General features: G+C 33.8%; 1 protein-coding gene across 2 annotated transcripts in view; it reads right to left on the bottom strand.

Moving 5' to 3' along the window:
• Positions 1–13,043, bottom strand: part of HGF (hepatocyte growth factor) — a gene marked incomplete at both ends in the record, with an annotated part of 57,458 nt that extends 44,415 nt beyond the window's left edge. For both annotated transcript variants that reach the window (XM_084230941.1, XM_084230942.1), the window contains 4 exons: positions 1,329–1,443; positions 2,888–3,000; positions 6,074–6,239; positions 12,956–13,043. In XM_084230941.1, coding sequence (XP_084087067.1) covers positions 1,329–1,443; positions 2,888–3,000; positions 6,074–6,239; positions 12,956–13,043 — 482 coding nt within the window. The remainder of the gene's footprint in view (positions 1–1,328; positions 1,444–2,887; positions 3,001–6,073; positions 6,240–12,955) is intronic.
• Between the last annotated feature and the right edge of the window lie 5,460 nt (positions 13,044–18,503).

The following is an 18,503-nucleotide window of genomic DNA, read 5'->3' as shown; positions in this document are numbered from 1 at the left end:
AGAGCGACTAAATAACAGGTTTGATCCCAATGTGGAGCGACTAATTATTTTTCTGTATATGTTGTCCAATTAACTAGCTTCTGTTTACTGAAGTAAAATCACCTTGTGCAATTTTGCTTTACAAAATTAATTAAATGTGGGGAAAAAAAGTGGATTCAACAAGGCAAAGTAATCACCACTATTGCAAAAACAAGTCACAGCATGTGCTCTACTGATTGGCCAAGTGTTTCATGCCCTTGGGTTTTTAAAAGCATGGTTATAGAGTGCCTCTAGCTAGACTTGGATTTTGGCCGTAACATTTTCCAGTTTAGAGTTGTGCATGACCTTGGAAAGTTACTAAGGCTCATTGTGCCCCAGTTTTACCACATATAAAATTGAACTAAAAATCTACCCACTATGTGATTCTTGGGAGGATTAAATGTGTGGTACTGGTAAACTACTCAAAAAGGCACTTGGTATATGGTAAACTAAATCTTCTAATTCATTTAATAACCTCAGGGAGGTTTTCAAAACTATTTTAGCTCCTCTTTACACTTATTTGTGAAATAAGTCTTGAAAAACTATGGCTATATTTAGCTCTTTAGTGGGTATTAGATATCTATGTTTGTCCTCCACAATGATTAAAACTCAGACTAATGAGCTGATGGATATTATGTTTACTTGTCTTTAAATAGAATTCATCTGTTATAATGAGCATGCATCTTCTCTTAAGGGTAGATATTTAATTTCCAAGAAGTAAGAAGTTTTCTTCAGTCATTAGGCAATAGGTGAAATGGGAAAGATGGTCAATCTGAGGGATGAATTTTTAGCAATGGTTCTAAGTTTTTGCTGTACTTTGGGGAGCTTAAAAAATACCAATGCCTGGGTTTCCCAGTCAAGAAATTTAATTGACCTGTAATGATACCTGATTTTTGGAATGTGTTAAAAACTCATAGGGGCTGATTTTATTGTGCAGCCAAGGTTGAAAACCACCACAGTTAAAGAACATTTCTGACTTAGTCAACCTCTCCATTCTGACTGTGTAGTGCTATACCTTCTCGAATGCAGAGAGGGGAAAATTGTTTGTTTTTTTTTTTTAATTACATTTCCATTATTGTTCACAAACATCAATATCTATACATTGAGGATTTGAAGTAAAACAATGTTAGTAGACTACATGTGAATGATAAATTTATTAATCTTTGGCTACATCAATTGTGAATTCATATGAATTCATCAAAGTTAACTGGGTCATAGAACTGTAGGATTAGCCTGAAGGACTAAAGCGAAATGGCTAACATGTATACAAAAAGAGATGCACTATCCTCTTTTTTTCATGCTGTCCTTACCTGTGTTCATGTGGTATCATGGAACTCCAAGGTTGGCATTTGATGCCACTCTTAGTGATAGATACTGTTCCCTTGTAGCTGCCTCCTTTACCAATGATGCAGTTTCTAATGTAGTCTATTGGAAGAAAACAGAGAAAAGATTTTTAACTGTGTACTAAATAAAGGGAAAATTAAAATAAAGTTACACTCAAATCTTTATGTAGTTGATACTTGTAAACTCTCTCAACTAATAATTTCAAATTTCTTTCCTTGCCTAGTAGAAGCCTAAAGCTTTTGCTGATATTTTCAATACAATACATTTCAGAGTAATCAGAAAAAAACTATTGAAAGACTTTAATTTTGTGAGCAAATAACTACATAAATGCAGAGATTAGTCTATGTTCTTAACATAGATTAGTCTGTATAGTCAGCTAGTCAAGCAAATTTAATTTGGCGGAAATGATTAACTCCATTATACAGACCATTTTAAGAAAATATTGAAAAGTGATTTGTAAAACCTATAATGATTTCAGAGAGTTTATTGAGATGATAAGGTTAACTAATTTGTCCTTATCTCAAGAAAATTGTGTGGATTTTGTGTGTGTATATATATATGTGATAATCACATTAAGGTAATTAATGATTCCAATATTCTTACTAATATTCCATCAGCTAAATTATAGGGCAACCAAATTGCAAAACATTGTGCATTCCTATAAATAATAGTACATGCAGCTGTTATCAATGATAATAAAAATGATCTTATCATAGATTGTGAATTGTGTTTTAGAACATGTGGAATTATTAGAATGTATAGAGATTATCTTATTTTCTACCATTAATTAATTTTAATTAAATACCTACTCTCTTAACAAGGAAACCTCTGTGTACATTACCCAATACCAAATCCAGTCAGATACATTCAAGAAAATATTACAACCGAAACATTATTATTGTAAGTATAATACATAATTATTATTTTGTGCGAAAGATTTAATATGTAAAATTCATATTTATTCTTAAATTATTTCATTGATATAACTTTTCCATGGACAAAGTAAATACAATGTCAGACTTCTAAATCAAACAAATCAATTTTATTTTTAAAGATTTTCTGAAAGTATATGATTAGAAATGCATTAAACTAATCAACTAATTTTTCAAAATCTCCACATTTTGTTTTCATCAACAGACACCACTATAACTAGTTCTCAAAGTTGTTAAAATTTAAAATCCTATAGTAGGTTCCAAATATGCTGTAATGTAAGATGTCTTAAACTAATAATGTAAGGTGGCGCTTTCTAAAAGTAACATGGAGAATACCAGTTGTAGGAGACAGTCTTAGAAAAAAAACTAAAAGGGAGAAAGTCATCTAATTATGGTATATTTGGGAAATGCTATCTTTATTCTAAATTATAATAGTAAAAATAGCCAAGTGTACTAGTGTCATCTATTATAATGGATGGATTGCCTGCAAAATAGAGCCAGTATAAAATAGAAAAATCATGAGCACTTTAGCAGCAAATTACATATATTCTATACTTTACAAATTATGAAATACTGAGGAAGAAATCAGTTACCTTTATTTTCATATAGGTCAAATTCATGGCCAAACTCTTTTTTTACTCCACTTGACATGCTATTGAAAGGGAACCAGAGGCATCGTTTTCTTGTTTTATCAAAAACAAAGGCCCTGAAAAAAATGTCTGAATGAAAAGAAGGAATACTACTATTTATACAGTTCTTAAAAAATGGGCACATGGTTTAACCAAGGAGGATGATATAAAAACAGTACATTATTGCATATATATAACATGAGTGATATTTGCACCTATCATTTTGATGTCCAAATGAGAAAGAATAAAATTAAGGTATTATAGCTATAAATTTAAACGTCAGATCAAATACTTGAAATGTTTACATGTTATGCTCAATGACTTCTAGAAAATTGAGGACTTCAAAAAGAAAATCAGTATGTAACACAACCTTTTTTTGTAATCACACAGAAAGATAACTATATAGAACTCAATATATTTGAAATATCACGGTTAATTTCCAAAGTACATTCTAGAATGATAATCACAAAGACAAATCATCAGCCCAGGAGATCACCTAAGAAATAGGAATCTAAAAGCAAATGCTTGGAAAATTTTGTACATAATAGCCTTTCTTGGTGACTTGTAAAACTTTGAAGTTTATCGAAAGCTACAAAAATCTGCTATAAGGTAACTGTTTACTTAAGCCAATGTTTTCAAAATAGTTTGTTTTCATAAGCATTTTAAAATTAAAAAGACTACCAATATCATAGAAATATGCTTTTGGTATGTCATCCTGAAGAAAAGTACTAAAATGGGTTACTTCTACAATTACCATTCCTATAGTTAAGTATTATATTGACTTTCGTTGTTTACTCAAAAAATCTTTCTAAAACAGAATGATAAATATAAAAATCCATTAACTGGGAATAGTAAAATACTTGGCGAAATTCTCAACATTAAATGTTTTTTAGTTAATTTTTTTAATGAGGTAACATGTAAAATTACATACATAAATAGTTATATGATTTGGAATTTAGATTCATACATCATGCCCACCATTAGGGCACCCTTAGTCCTTTACCATATGGATCCCCTGATCCCTTTTTCACACCCCTTTCCTTCCTCTCTTCTAGAAGCCTCAATTCTGTAATCATATTTCTTGGGTTTGTTTTGGTTTCCTTTTGTCAGTTCCTTTGTTTTGTTTCTCTGTATTCCACATGAATGAAATCATTTGATATTTTTCTTTCTCCTTCTGACTTATTTCAGTGAGCATAATCCTATATAGTTCTATGTTTTACCAAATGCCAACAGTATATCTTCTGAGAAAGAAACATTTCTCCCCATGCTCACTGAATCACAGATGCTTTCCTAAAGTTTTGTTCGTGTTTTCCAAGAGCTTTCACATATTTGCATTTTTTTCCCAATGGTTCCAAAAATCATATAAGTTTCTAAAAAGATCCTTTATTTCATTTCAGAGTATAATAGTATGTCCATTCAATTATGAATAACTAATGTATTCAGTGATTCCAAACATGTTTGTGTATTTATATATGTGGAAGATGAATAAAGATGGTGATACCATTTCTGGGCAGAAGAAGGTTGGCTGTATACAGAGTATTATCACATATGCTTTTCTGCATATGTTTTCATATATTTGGAGATCAAAATTAACAATCAGAATATGTAGAAAAGTAAGAAACCTCATTCATATAGTGTATGTGAAGATTTATTAATCAAATCTATTCTCTGACACAGCAAGTCATTCTAGTGTCTCCAAAAGAAAAAAAAAAAGAGAGTTCTCCTTCCCCACACCAATTATAAGCTAATGAATGTCAAAATTGAGAGTTAGCAATATTTTCCTCATTAATGTATCCTGGAGGGTTATATTTTCAGATTCAATGTTCAGAAATCAAGAATGAGACATGGTTCTCCCAGTCCCTTTGCCCTGTTCTTTCAACCCTCAGGGGAAAATTCAGCAAATCCAAGTCTTCAGTTGCCAAAGAACATCTCCAAAATTCTACATAGTTGAAATGTGGATTGAGAATAGTTTTCTCTAATTTATTTTTAACAATCTCAAGACGTTTATAGGAAAGTTAGGGAATGAAACAGAGTTATCATAGGACTGTACATGCAAAGTCAATTCCCCATCTCCTTTGCCAGGAAACATCCCTCTGAAAGTTGCAGTTTGGCTATAAAAATACTTCCAAAAGAGCTGTAACTTAATAGAAAGGAGATGGTCCCTCCTCCCTTTAAATCTGTTGAAGGTCTCTGACATGTTCTTTCTCTTCAGGCCCATAGCATTAATTTCTCTGAGAAGGCAGGGTGAAATTGGGATCTCTTGTTACTGTATTAATAAAATCTGTGTTCACATCATATGTCACTACTCATATGTAATAGGGTAGAATTCAAAATTTATAGAATGTCATATACAATCCTATACAAAATGTGATGAAATGGGAACATAACAGTAGAAAGTGAGGGAGGAAAAAGTATATAAACATGTTTATGAAAGAGAAAAAGCACATTCTCCTGACAGCTTAGAAAATTGTCACCTTCATGGCCCAAAACTCCAAGTTTTAACCTCTAGGATCATTGACAAAGTAGCAAGGGATTTTTCTCTGTGAGGGTATAGGTAATTTCAAAGAAAAGAAAACTCTCTATTTGATTCCCTCCATGCATCTTGAATAACTCCATAGTTTTTCACCTAAAACTTCATCATCACTAACTCCTAACTTCTTTTAAATAGTTTCTGCTGCTGACACAAATCCCTCTAGTTTTTTATCTAATTCTCTCAACACCTTATTATTTCAATCCCTGAAGACAAAGATGTAAGTTTTGCAGTGAACTTTGACTGTTGCCCAACTTATATTCTGAAAATCCCTCTACTCCTCTTGCAAAAAAGGAAAATGTTTGAATGGAATATTTTTAAATATTAGAGATAAAAGCCAACCTAATGGAACTTTAGTTCCTGAAGTTCAATTTTTCAGAAGATGAGAAAACATAAATTCTATGACCAAAGTCACTGTTAATTCTAAAAAAAGTCAGTTTTTGAATTTTCTCTTACTCATATTTCCATCAGCTGAGATCTAATTCCTTTGTTGTAATTAACTAAAATCAAGCTTATTATTTTAAGAGAAAGTTACATTGAATAAAAAATAAAAAAATGATGATAATAAGTACACATGCTGTATAGGAAAATGTTTCTAAGAACAAAATGAAGCAACTTACTTGCAGGTAAATGGAAGTCCTTTATTCCTAATACATCTATTGGCACACAGGTCTGCAGTATTCATTTTTTTTGTTTTTATCTTCAGTGATGGATCTTCTTTAATTAGAGTAGTCTTTGCTGACTTTTTGAATTCATGAAGTGTGTTTCTTCTTTTCTTTTGTCCTTCTAATAATAATAATAATATTCATGATACTAAAACATGGCAGAACACTTTTGAGGCTAATATACAATGTCCTTAAGGATCATCTACAAAAGATTCAGTATCTGAAAAGACACTAGACCTCTAGGAGTTGAGGACACAGTGAAGTAGGGAATGATACTCTTAAACAGTTAAGAACAAGAGAGGAAATCAGGTAAGAATAAATAACTTCTCAGTAAGTGAGCATAATCACTCATGTACATTATTTCAAATGAAGGATGCTTTTAAAAAATAGGAGAAAGTTCACACTAAAGCAATAAATAACATGATAATCCTCCAAACAGTGAGGAAGCAAGTATCAGAGCATATCATATCATCATTTATAATTAAATTGTTCGTTTCTTTCTAAAATTGGTCTTCCTGTAATTTATTAAATTAATTAGATAAGCCAAGTCAATGACAGGTAAGAAACTTTTCACTAAAAATTAAGCAATGGATAAATTCTGATTTACTCTTTAAAGTATTTCAAACTATTCATATTTTAGCCTTTCTCATTTCCTATATAAATGTTTTCTGTGCTTTGGGGCACTATTTCTTAATATCGTGAACTATTTGTCTTGAAGCCAAGCCAAATGCTGTAAATCAAATGTATGTAAAGCATCTTCCTTTAATGTAACAATATCATTTTTCTTCAGGAAAGTATTCTACAAAGCTCCTAGATAGCATGAAGTGTCTTATTCAAAAATTGAAAAGCTGAACTAAAACATTCAAAGGTTTGATCTGGATAACTTTAAAGTATCAAGAATTTCCTATTTTATTCTCAATCTTTCCAAAAGTTACCCAGTTTATAAAGATGATCACCAGCTTAACAATGAGGATCAAAATGTCTAAGAGATTTCAGCTATTGTATAATAAGGATGGCCAAAATTGTACCCTCACTGTGCCTGGCAATTCTTTTGAACATCCTTATAACAAAAGCAGTAATAACATATTCATTTTTAAGATTAAGAAACCAAGACAGCTTCAGAATTCCTATGCTTAAATACTTGTGGTGCCATCTTTTTCTAAGAATTCCCAAGAAAGGATGTGGATATATAGTTTATAAATATTTTCCCCAAAATTGTTTTAAAGTTATCAGTAATAACTGATGGTAGAATAGGAAATGAATTCCTGGTGAGATTGTCAGAAAAGATGGTGAAATTTTTGTGCAAAACATTTAGAAATGTGACCACCAGAGTTTGTCTACCAAGACCAATTACCAAGAATGGCATCATACACTAAGCTACTAGCAACAAACTGGCTCCAGTTGGTTTATTAAACATGCAGATGCTACTCATTAATGTTGACCTTAGCTTGCACTCCACAATAAATAAGAGAAAATATAAAGTCCTCTAAATTTCTGGTCCTCTGTACAACTCCAGAACACAATCTCAAAAAAAAAAAAAAAAAAAAAAAAAAAAACCCTGGTACTAATTCATATAGTAATGCTTTCATTTTTTATTTACTTATTTTGTCCCAGAAGATGGAATGGATGCAGTACAACAGATATACTTTAAATGACACTTTATTATAGTTATTAAATCAACCAAATAATTTATCAGCATGTTATTTATTGAGTGTGAACCAAATGCCTTACATAATATTGGCAAACAGATGGTAATTCTGGCATTCTTACTGACTTGCCAAATGACTTTGTTTACCTGAAATGATAGTATTCCAATTACTCAATTTACAGAATGAAAGTTACCTTATATGTGAACTAAAAAGTTTTTAAAACTAAAATCACAAATATTTGTAGATCAATTTGGATAAAAATGTTATGAATATGCAAAATTTTGTTTCTGAGATTTTATCATTTAATTTCTAGCTTAAGAGAAGAAGCTATCACTCTCCCAATCAAAGAAGAGGTATAATTCTTTTCAAGCTTTGATTTCTGCCATAGACCCATGTTAATGAAGATGAGATTCTCCATTAAAAGTTTATCCTTCTTCTGACTTTAGTGCACTCTTTCTAAGGGAATGTAAGATGCTATAATTATCCAGCATTATAGGTTGGAATATTTCTTAGGAACAAATAGGAGTTCATTGATGCAGAAAATCTATTACAAAACAACTACCTGCCAAAGTAGAATTATGTGTGTGTGATTGTGTGTGCATGCAGGTGGGTGTATTTCTCAAATAAATTTTATTAATTAAAAATATAGAATTAAAAATGACCTGATATGTATTATAAATGACTAAGTGTGAGAGAAGATCATCAAACCAAATTTTAATGATAAATCACAAGCATTAAATTCCAATATGCGTTTTACTAATTATCAGATAAAGTAAAACCCCTGGACAATGCTCTGGTTTCTTTTCTCAAACTGCTATGATCTAAACACAAGCATTGGAGAATATTGTAGAGGAAAGAGGTCTTTATGGGATTGTTGTTCTTGTATAGTTCTACAGATCTTCGGTTGTTCTATTGAGATGTGTTAATGTGTTATTGTACCTCATAAAAACAGTGCACTCTTTGCTGTTAAATTTTTCCATCGTTATATTTCATATAAAAAGCAAAAAGCATACTGGAAAGCAAATAAATGTATGATTTCTTACTAGATAATAAATAGGAGTAAAAAGCTTGTCTGGGGCTACAAAGATAATCATAAGCAAAGGGAACCAGAGATAGGATTCCCTTTTCACTATTTCTCATGACTTGGAAGCTTTGCCTTATATTCAGTCATTTCTACTAGCTCAATAACTACTCAAAATGTTCAAGCTAGTTGTATATAATATAATCCACACATTTATCAAATTAATTGCAAATTACTTCCATCTTCAGTAGAAGAAAAATTCAAAACAGAAGTCATTCAAAACAGCATCTGAAAATAAAATTCTTTTGCTGAAAATAGCTACAACTTTCTCTTCCATATGTATTAACAACTGATGTTTGTTTTACTGAAAACAGTAAAAAGAGAAGCTTAATTTGGGAAAAAACTCAAAAATATCTTTGGATCAGATTTTTGTCTACTATTTTTTGTGCGTGACTGTTAGTTGAAGTTTATAAACACAATATTGAAATGAAGTCAAAGGGTGAGAGATCACTGCAACTTTGTCATGCTTTCCTGTACTTTAAATTAAAACTCTTTTTCCCCTTCTTCCAGTTTGGGAAAACATTCTGGAAGCTATATATGCTGTATAATTCCTGAAGAATCTTAAGTCCCTATTTGAGAAAGAAAATCATTTGGATTTTAGTGAAAACCTACCAACAGAAAGTAGGGTCAAATGTATCAAGGTGCTTGAAGAAAGACACATTTCTCCCTCTAGTCTCCTGGCCTCACACTCATTTCTCTCAGTACCTCATATATTTTCTTCTCTGTATGGACTAACCATTGACTTCAAAGGAAAAAAATCATGCAAGGGAAGGATTTGCAGGGTGTGGAAAGAAGCAGGAATCTGGCTCCACATACTCTGAGAAACCTACCCACATGATTAGTGATTAACAGCTTGAAGTGACAAGATGTTAAGATGAAAGTATACAAATAATTAATGGAAAGGGATGGTTGTGACTGGAGATTTTTAAACCTCCCAACGACAAGAATTATAAATACAGCCCCAGATCTTTATTGCTATTATCTGGGACTTGAATTCTACAAATGGACAATCCTCTCCTCTTCTTTAAAGAAGGCAGCAATACCACAAATAAAGATGTCAAGAAGAAAGGGAACCAGTCAGATTTAAATCAAACGTTGGTATTTAAGAAGTAGCATCTCAAATATCCAAAGAGATTTACAAAATGAAGTGATATTCAGTGTGAGATAAGGGGCCTCCCCAGATATCGCCCTCCTCTGCTTCCCACTTCCTTGTCAAAATTTCATTGCTATAGAAGGCTCCACCTGGTATGATTCTTCACTGCCTGTTTCTGCCTAGAACTCTCCCTCCACACAGCAATCAACACAGCCACACTACAGTCCAAAATCATTCATGTATTTTGTCAGCTCAAAAGTTTTCAGCAGCTGCCCATAACATTCAAAGAGAGAGCACAGGGTTTAGCATGACATTCAAGCTCATGTGTGTTACCTTATCTTACTTTTTGTAGCACAGACCAAACTCCTGGCCTACAAAAACTCAGTACCCCAGCCCCACAGGTAACCTGACCTTTCTGATACTTTCTCACCTCTATACCTTTGGAGGCTTTGTGTTCCCCTGACTTAGTACTCACCTTTCTCCTACCCATCTTTTCATCCTCAACTTGAGTACCAGGTACTCCCTAAATCTGGTTTGCTCTTTAAACTAGAAATGAACTCTCAACCATAGTGTAAGAGTATTTTTAATTCAGGTGTTGTGTTGTTGTTGTTGTTTTATGTTACTTGGCAATGGATTTTTTAAGGAAAGTTTCAGTTTATTTCACAACTGCTGCTTCAGTTTAACTAAAAGGAAAAAAAAATCACTGCATATTTAATTCACATAGCTTTCAGTGGGAATCTAAGCTCTATTTCTTAAATAAAATAGTAAGATAATTAAGGTCTTTAACACCAGTGTTCTCATGCAAGGTAAATCCAATAATGCCAATTTTATTAGAATGAAAGAGGCTTTATTTTTAGAATTAGATCTATAATAGTTGCTCAATAAATAGATTTCTTTCTCATTCATTTATGTTTACATCTCCCACAGGCTTCAGGATGTTAGTTGTTCATTTAATTGTTCATTGCTCAGAGGTATTTCGATGTTTGTTTTCAGTGTAGGTGGGAATGGATACAGGATAATTTCATGTAGACCAAGTCCTATAGGGATGTCTTGGGTTCTCTATATTGATTATTCTTTAAGAAAGTTTTCCATAGAGTATCTCCATAATAAATTCTACTCATAACTGGTTATCACCTTATTATAGTATCTACCTTTTTTCTAGTATTTTGTTATTTTACAGCATATACAAATATAGACTCACTATACATATCAAAAAGTATAATCAAAGCAAGTAACAGCAAAAAACTAAATATTCATGTTACATAATATAAAAAAAAAAGAACAAACTTTCTTTGGATGTCCTAAGAGAGTTATCTATCCATGTTTTCCATTTTGAAGTATGTTATTAAAAAAAAAAAACTATCCACATAAACTTGTCACCCAAAAAAAGACAGACCCCTTTTTGATGATAATTTTAGCATTATCCACTTCAGGAATTATCCACAACATATCCATAATTCCCAATTGACCTCTCATTGCCTGCCAGCACACTCTTGGGCTGCATTCTCCCTATACTCAGGAAAAGCAGTCATTTCAACATTAGCCAAAGTGAAATATAATTACAAATGTATATCTCCTGCCAAAACTTCGCAATGCATGCCAAAAACAAATAGACATTGTCTATAGTTGATCTACTGTTTGGGTTTTCCACACTGTGTTCCCCTTGCATTAGCACAGATGATTTCAGGTAACCATATTCTACTTTAGACTATCAACATTTTAATATTTAAAAATGAAAGTCCTCAAAATACTAGCCATGATTTCAGTTTATGCTGAAAATTCCCTGTACCAGCAATGTCTTCTAAAAATCCATTTTAACATGTACCTCTCAAGCACAATAGCCTGCTTGATTTGAATTAACTCCTTTTGTTATCTCTTCAGATATCTTTACTAAATATTTTCAAATTGACTCTTCTCATACAGTGTTGTTTTCCAGAAGGGCAAGTTTACAAAACAGAAGACTGCAAGGTAGATTCTATGATTTTTCTTGTCAGTTAGTAAAATGTTGAGGATTTTCAGCTCTTGTATTCCATCAGAAACTAGATCAGAGGGCTGATGAATTTCATCTCTCAAAATATCTAACCAGTTCTCAGTTTATATTGCAAAAAGGTCATGACCACCATCTGGGCATCTGTTCCATTCTTTCAACCCCTGTGCCCGCACATGATGCTCACTCTCTTCTCCCATTGGCATCCCAGCCACTACAATGATAATACAGCCAAATACAGATGTTTCCTCTTGTCCTGATAATAATAGAAAACTTCTCAAAGCAGCAAATAAAATCTCTAAACTTCCAAGCAATATGAATACCCAAGTAACTCCTTCCTAATCCATAAATGCAGGGAGGAAATTTGGAGCCTGAGAAGAGCAGTTCTGCAGCTTTAATAAAGTCACCCACTTTTTGCCTCCCTAGCACTGCAGTTTCACAAGGGCAGGCGTGCATACCCAGGCAGCATGAGTCTTTTGAAGAAAGACTTTCTCCTTCATTTTTATAACATGCATATGCACAGTTTAATCTGCCTTCTCCAAATGAAAACCTGTATAACATCATAACTTGACCCTGAATGTTAACTGACTGATGTGGGGTAGTAGATTGTCATGGAAAATTGTCCTCTAGAAAAAAATGAGTCCCTGCAATACTGACCATCATTCTTCCCTCTTCAGACCATCCCCTCTGTTCAGCTCTAAACTTGTCCAAACCAGCAAAGTTCCAGGCAGTGTTTCACACTTCAATCCTCTCCCGTAGTCTACAACTATTAAGCTAAGGGAGACTGTGGCTGGGGGGGTGAGGCAGGGCGGCACAGACAAACTCAGAGGATGTTTATTATCTTTTAAAATGTTTTCCAAATAGGAAAAGTATGTCGAAAGAAAACACATTGAGAGATTTAAACAACCCATACCATACACTGATTTAAGAAAGGATGCTGAGAATAGGGCAAAGGAAAAGTATTAGAAAAGGGAGAGGTTAGCAAGAAAAAGTTAAAATAACAATCATAATGAAGAAAAAAACTAACCTGCATAGGGAATGGCGATGGGGAGCAGGAGGAGATGTAGGAGGACATGCTGCAGCAGCAGGACTGGCAGAAGTTTGGTCACCCACATGGTGCTGCTGGATGTGCTGGCGGATCCCACTGCAGATGCCTGGGTGAAAGAATCCTGTTTCGACTCAGAGCCTAAAGAGCCAGCCGTCTCTGAGCTGCTTTTTATTGCAATGAGCTAAGTTTGTTGTGTGATTAACTGGAAAGATCTAGGTCTGAACTCCCTCTTACGGTAAGAAACTGTTTAACAGCCCTCCACTCTCTCATCCACCCCCTCCTTTCCTCACTATCCACCCTCCCCACAACACCAAACAGATCCCAGCTCCCCTCCCCCCCCTTTAGGAAAGAAACTTACAAAGAAAAAGGTCACCTGGCCTGAGGCCAGCGTCAATTTGGAAGCTGGAGCTCCAGATCCCTGTGGCTCCTATCTGAGTAGGGAAGGGAGGAGCAAGGCTTAGTCCAATAGCTAAATCAAGGCACAGGCAGAGGACCAATTCGCTAAATTCAAACAAGAAAATACATGTGTTTACATATCTATTTAGGAAAAGAGGAAGGGGAAGCAGCATAAGAGAAAGCCAAGAGCTGTCTTTCAGTCAAATGTGCCTTAGCAACTAATCTGCAGAATGTCACTGCTAGAGCAACCTGGGATTACAAACTCAGTCACAGGTTCCCTAAGCTGTTACAGGACCCAGAGGAGGGAGGCAGGTGAGGGGGTGGGGCGTGGGCAGGTCTGGCTCAGGTTAGGTAAGAAAAGTGTGAAGTGTTGTGGGGTAAAAATAAATGATCCTGCAAAACAAAAGTACCCACATGTCAGGTGGGAAAAGTGCCCCTGCGCCGAGGGCTCAGAACAGGCAGCTCTTTTCAGAAGCTGTGCTAAACTCCCCGGCCATCACAAATGTAACCCAAATGCATAAAATAAACTGTCTGGTTTGGATCCTTGCATAAAAGAAGCTGTCTGATTTGGATCCTTTGATAAAAAATGGTCTTGATCTTTCTTAAAATGTCTAGGAGATTGAGATTATCCACTGACTCTCTCTCTGGAAACAAATGTAACATGAAATAGATTCTCATCCCCTCTCCCCCCTTGTATAATGTGTGTACTTTCTAAGACTAACCGTCACTGGAAATCTCTCTCAAACTGCTTTAATTTATGAATAATGAACGTGTCTCTCTTCTCCAACTTCAATCCCTCATTCACCAGCCTCCCAAATCTAAATGGAGAGATGAAAAGCTTGCTTGAGGACTGGGGAGATTCATGTCTATTAAATCTTTATGAGATCATAGCCCAGACCTCTCATTTAATTCAGATAATTTGTCTTTGCTCCTCTAAGTGATACTCTGATTTCTTTAGGCAAGAGCTTGCTATATTTATAATGAACTTTGGAAGACAGTTGCCCTGCATGTTTTCGAAATGGAGACAAGTAGGAATCAGCATCTTAGCCCACAGAGGAAAAGAGAGTGGGCAGACTGTGGGAATGCCATGGAGCATGACCACCTGCACAGAAGTGGTGTGTGCAAAATTCAAGCCTTCCCACAACAGCCCACCCTCCAAGTAAGGTTCTCATTCCTCCTCTTCCTCCTGCTCCACCCACCCAAATTCCAGAAAAATAAAAACAATTCTGATAGGTCCTTAAGATTATGGGATAGCTAGAGAAATAAGGGAGTAGCTACTTTGCAGGAATCTATATTATCGTTACTATTGTTAATCCTTTTTTTTTTTTGATCATTTCCTCCTTTTAAAAACAAAGCCAACATTGCTTATAATCAGCATCTCCCTAGCGTCCCAAGTGCCTGTTTTACTTCCCATGCTACTTTTTGAAAAATCTCAATTTCAGCCTATTCCTGACTATGATCCTGACTTGCTCTCCAGCATCTTTTGTGCTTTATTAGGGATTCAGATTCCATCTAAAGAAGCTAGATTCTCTTTAAGTAAATTATTGTAGGTAAACAATAACAGCTATCAGTCTTCTCTTTGTTCTCTCTCAATGTAGAATAGGGTTGTAAACGCAATCACAATTATTATTATTATTAAGGATTTAGGGTAAAAAATCTATCCTGGATAAGGTATTAGGACACCATAAGGAAAATGAATAAACTGAATAGGTCGCACATTTTTGCTCTGACATTAAATACAATAAATGAACATTTAGGATTATATATTTATATTTCTCTTGTGACAAGTTATTTGGTTTGCATTAAAATGATAGCTAATATGCACTGTTTTCAGTGTACAATAAAAATCATGCCACTCTTCAAAAATAGTCTTATTTAATCCTAAAGATAAATGTATTGAGAATACTTATTATAATTCCCATTTAGTAATTGAGGAAGCAAGTAAATTATTTCTATTCTTAAGTAACATCTCAAAGGAATAAAGGCCCAGGTGTGAGATTCCAGCATAGTTGGTCACACCCCCAGCATGTAGTAAATTGCTATCAGCCCCATGAGAAGACCATCTGTCATTTATCCAAGATTATAAACACCAAAATTTGCCTAAGATTAAACATAGGATATGCTCAATGATAATTTACAAAATAAACCAAGATGTCACAAAGTCTCCCTAAACTATAATGAAAGGCATAGATGAAATAAATTATTAAATGTGCTATTATTTGAAATTATCTTGATAACATGTTTTCTCATAGTATCACTGTTCTTTCTCAGTCATGGTAAAGATGTTTTCTCCAGCCTCTGCTAAATATCTACATATAACTTCGGTGTTTGTTAAACTGTATAGACTTCCCCCCTACTAAAAAAAATGGGCCTATTTTTTTATTAAACCAACAAAATCTTGTAAATAGAATATGTTTAATACTACAGTTTGTGTACATACTTCAATATGGGGTGATGCTCATTGCCTATATAATATCATTTTAAATCTATTTTAAAATTGATGTCTCTAGTATCCCATGTAAAGTAGATGGATTAAATAGAAAAATGTATATTATTGTACTTTTGAAGACACTGCACTTGCTCTCAAAGAAATTTTTTTGTCTTCAAAAGTTCCATATTTCTCAAAAACAAGTGATGTTTGCATATTCATATACTGGGAAGAAACTAATGTGACTTAGTGGTCTACAGGTCACTAACAAGTTCTGTGTTCTTGGACTAATAATGTCATTCATTGAGTGCCAGACATACAGTGATGCCATTCTATCTCTTGCTACTTCTGCAAACTCGCGGTTTAGTCATACACCTGGATCCCAGCTGTGACATGTACTAAATGTGTTACTAATTGAGAAATTTAACTAATTCTCTGTGCCTCGGTTTCCCTACCACAAAAATGAGACACTATTTACCAGGTACTGTGCTAAACATTTCAAAAGTATTATCTCAGTACCCCCCACAAAAAAAAAAAAAAATAGAGGTAGGTATGTATAATTACTGCTGCTGATTCATAGATTAAAAAAATAGAGATTTAGAGATAAATAACTCCCTTTTGATTAATTTGTCAATAAAGTTTGATTCTAAAACACAACTGTCCATGTTTCAAGTCACTACCATCAAATACTACTATACATTGACAGAGATCCAGATTGAAAGATTTCCAATATTCATTCAGCTGTGAAATTTGATTATTCTACTTTATGAATTTTGCAGTAGTCACTATAGTTTTATACAATTCTTACTTTGCACTTCTAAGAAATCTTTGTACTCCGTATAATCTTTGATATAGCTTATATTTTTCATGCAACCAGTACTCATTCCTTTTCTCTTTGTTGGTTATACTTTATAAAGGGTAATTTTTTATCTATAGGCCTCATCACTAAGTAATTTGTGCTGTTATGAATGTAGAAAATATTACAAAATTAATTGCAATTTATATTAATTTCCTCAGATAATACAGCTCATTTCTGGTCATATGAACAAAATATCAGTAAACAAACTGGTCTGCCTTAACTAGTATCCCTAGTATCCAAGATGCTATTGTCTGAATGTCTGTTTTCCCCCAAATTCCAGTGTTAGAAATCTAATGCCAAAAGATGATAAGATAGGAAGGCAAGGAGTTTAAATAGGGGTTAGTGCTTCGTCCTGGGAGCAGAGTTGTGGGATTAGTGCTATTATAAAAGAGCCTCTGGAAGGTTCCATGCCCTTTACAGCATGCAAAGACATGGCAAGAAGCTGTCTCTGAAGCAGAAAACGGGCCCTGACTAAACACTTGACCAGCTGGCACCCTGGGCTCAGTCTGTAGTATTTTGTTGTTACAGCCATTTAAATGAGCTAAGGCATATGTGTCTTTAACAGAAACTTGTAATATTGAAGGAACATATATTCTAGGGATGGGATAGAGCTATTGGGTAATTGCTTTTCAGAAAATAACTGAACTGCTTTTCAGAAAAAAATCTGAACCACTGATAAAACTTTGGATCAAATAGATAACATTTTTAAATGTATGAAGCAGAATGAGAAAATAATATGATACAAACAGGCAAGATGCATATTTATTTGAAAATTTGTTTAATTTTTTGTGAGGCAATGACCACACGGAAACCTAGACCTATGCTGTCCAGTATGATAACCACAAGCCACGCATGGCTATGTAAATCAAAATTAATTAAAATTAAAATTAAATAAAATTAAAACTACATGTTTAAAGTTGTGCTAGCCATGTTTCAAGTACTCAATAGCCAAATATGTGTGTCTGGTGCCTTCTATGATGGACAATGCAGCTGTAGAATAATCATCACTGAAAGTTCTATTAGATAATATTGATCTAGATCTAGTCTAAGATGATTGGTATATATGTTATCTAAATGTGATTATGGGTTCAACACAAGGGGTAGAGCAAGACAATTATTGTGAAAGATGCAATAAAAAGAAGAAACCAAAAAATGTGTATGTTGGTAACACTTAGTTTGAAATCCCCCATTCTGTTAGTATTTTTCATAATTTGATCAAGGATACAGAACTTCAGTTACTTTGTCATTTGAACATAAGTAACTGACAGAAAGCAGTTTATTGCTTGGAGCACATATCAGGCACCACTATAGATACAAGCCCAGAAAAATTAGTCTTGAGAAAAGGTTTCCAAATAGCAATTTTTAACAAAACACCTGTCTACTGAGGAATGTGGTATATAACCCATACTTTCAAATATAGAGTCTCTAGGATTGTGGCAAATCTTTGTTTATTACATGTTAAAAAATGATCTAATTGAAAACAAGTGACTGGACTTTAGGACGAGTTATATACATGTAGTAGTTTTGTATGATTTATTCAACACTGATTAACCACTAAAATATCTGATGGTTTCTCAATCAAATCATAGCCTCCATCATTCACCCATTGCTTTTGTCATACACCCAGGAAGTCTATTGCAGAATCTGTGGTGAGACCACAAGGCAACATCCAGGTAAATGACAGTAACTGCTAAAAGTCCACCATATAGGGTCAGAATTGTCAAGGGTGCAAGTTCAGATTTTCTCTGGAAATATGTCATATATACTTAAGTAGGAAACATTTTTCTTCATGCAATTCACTAATATATATAAAGCAATAAATAGCATGGTGCATAATAAAAGAA

This window comes from Talpa europaea (assembly GCF_964194135.1).
Source record: "Talpa europaea genome assembly, chromosome: 3".
In the NCBI taxonomy this organism is placed as follows: domain Eukaryota; kingdom Metazoa; phylum Chordata; class Mammalia; order Eulipotyphla; family Talpidae; genus Talpa; species Talpa europaea.
The sequence above is the reverse complement of the archived record's forward strand: the minus strand, read 5'-3'. Positions and strand labels throughout refer to the sequence as shown.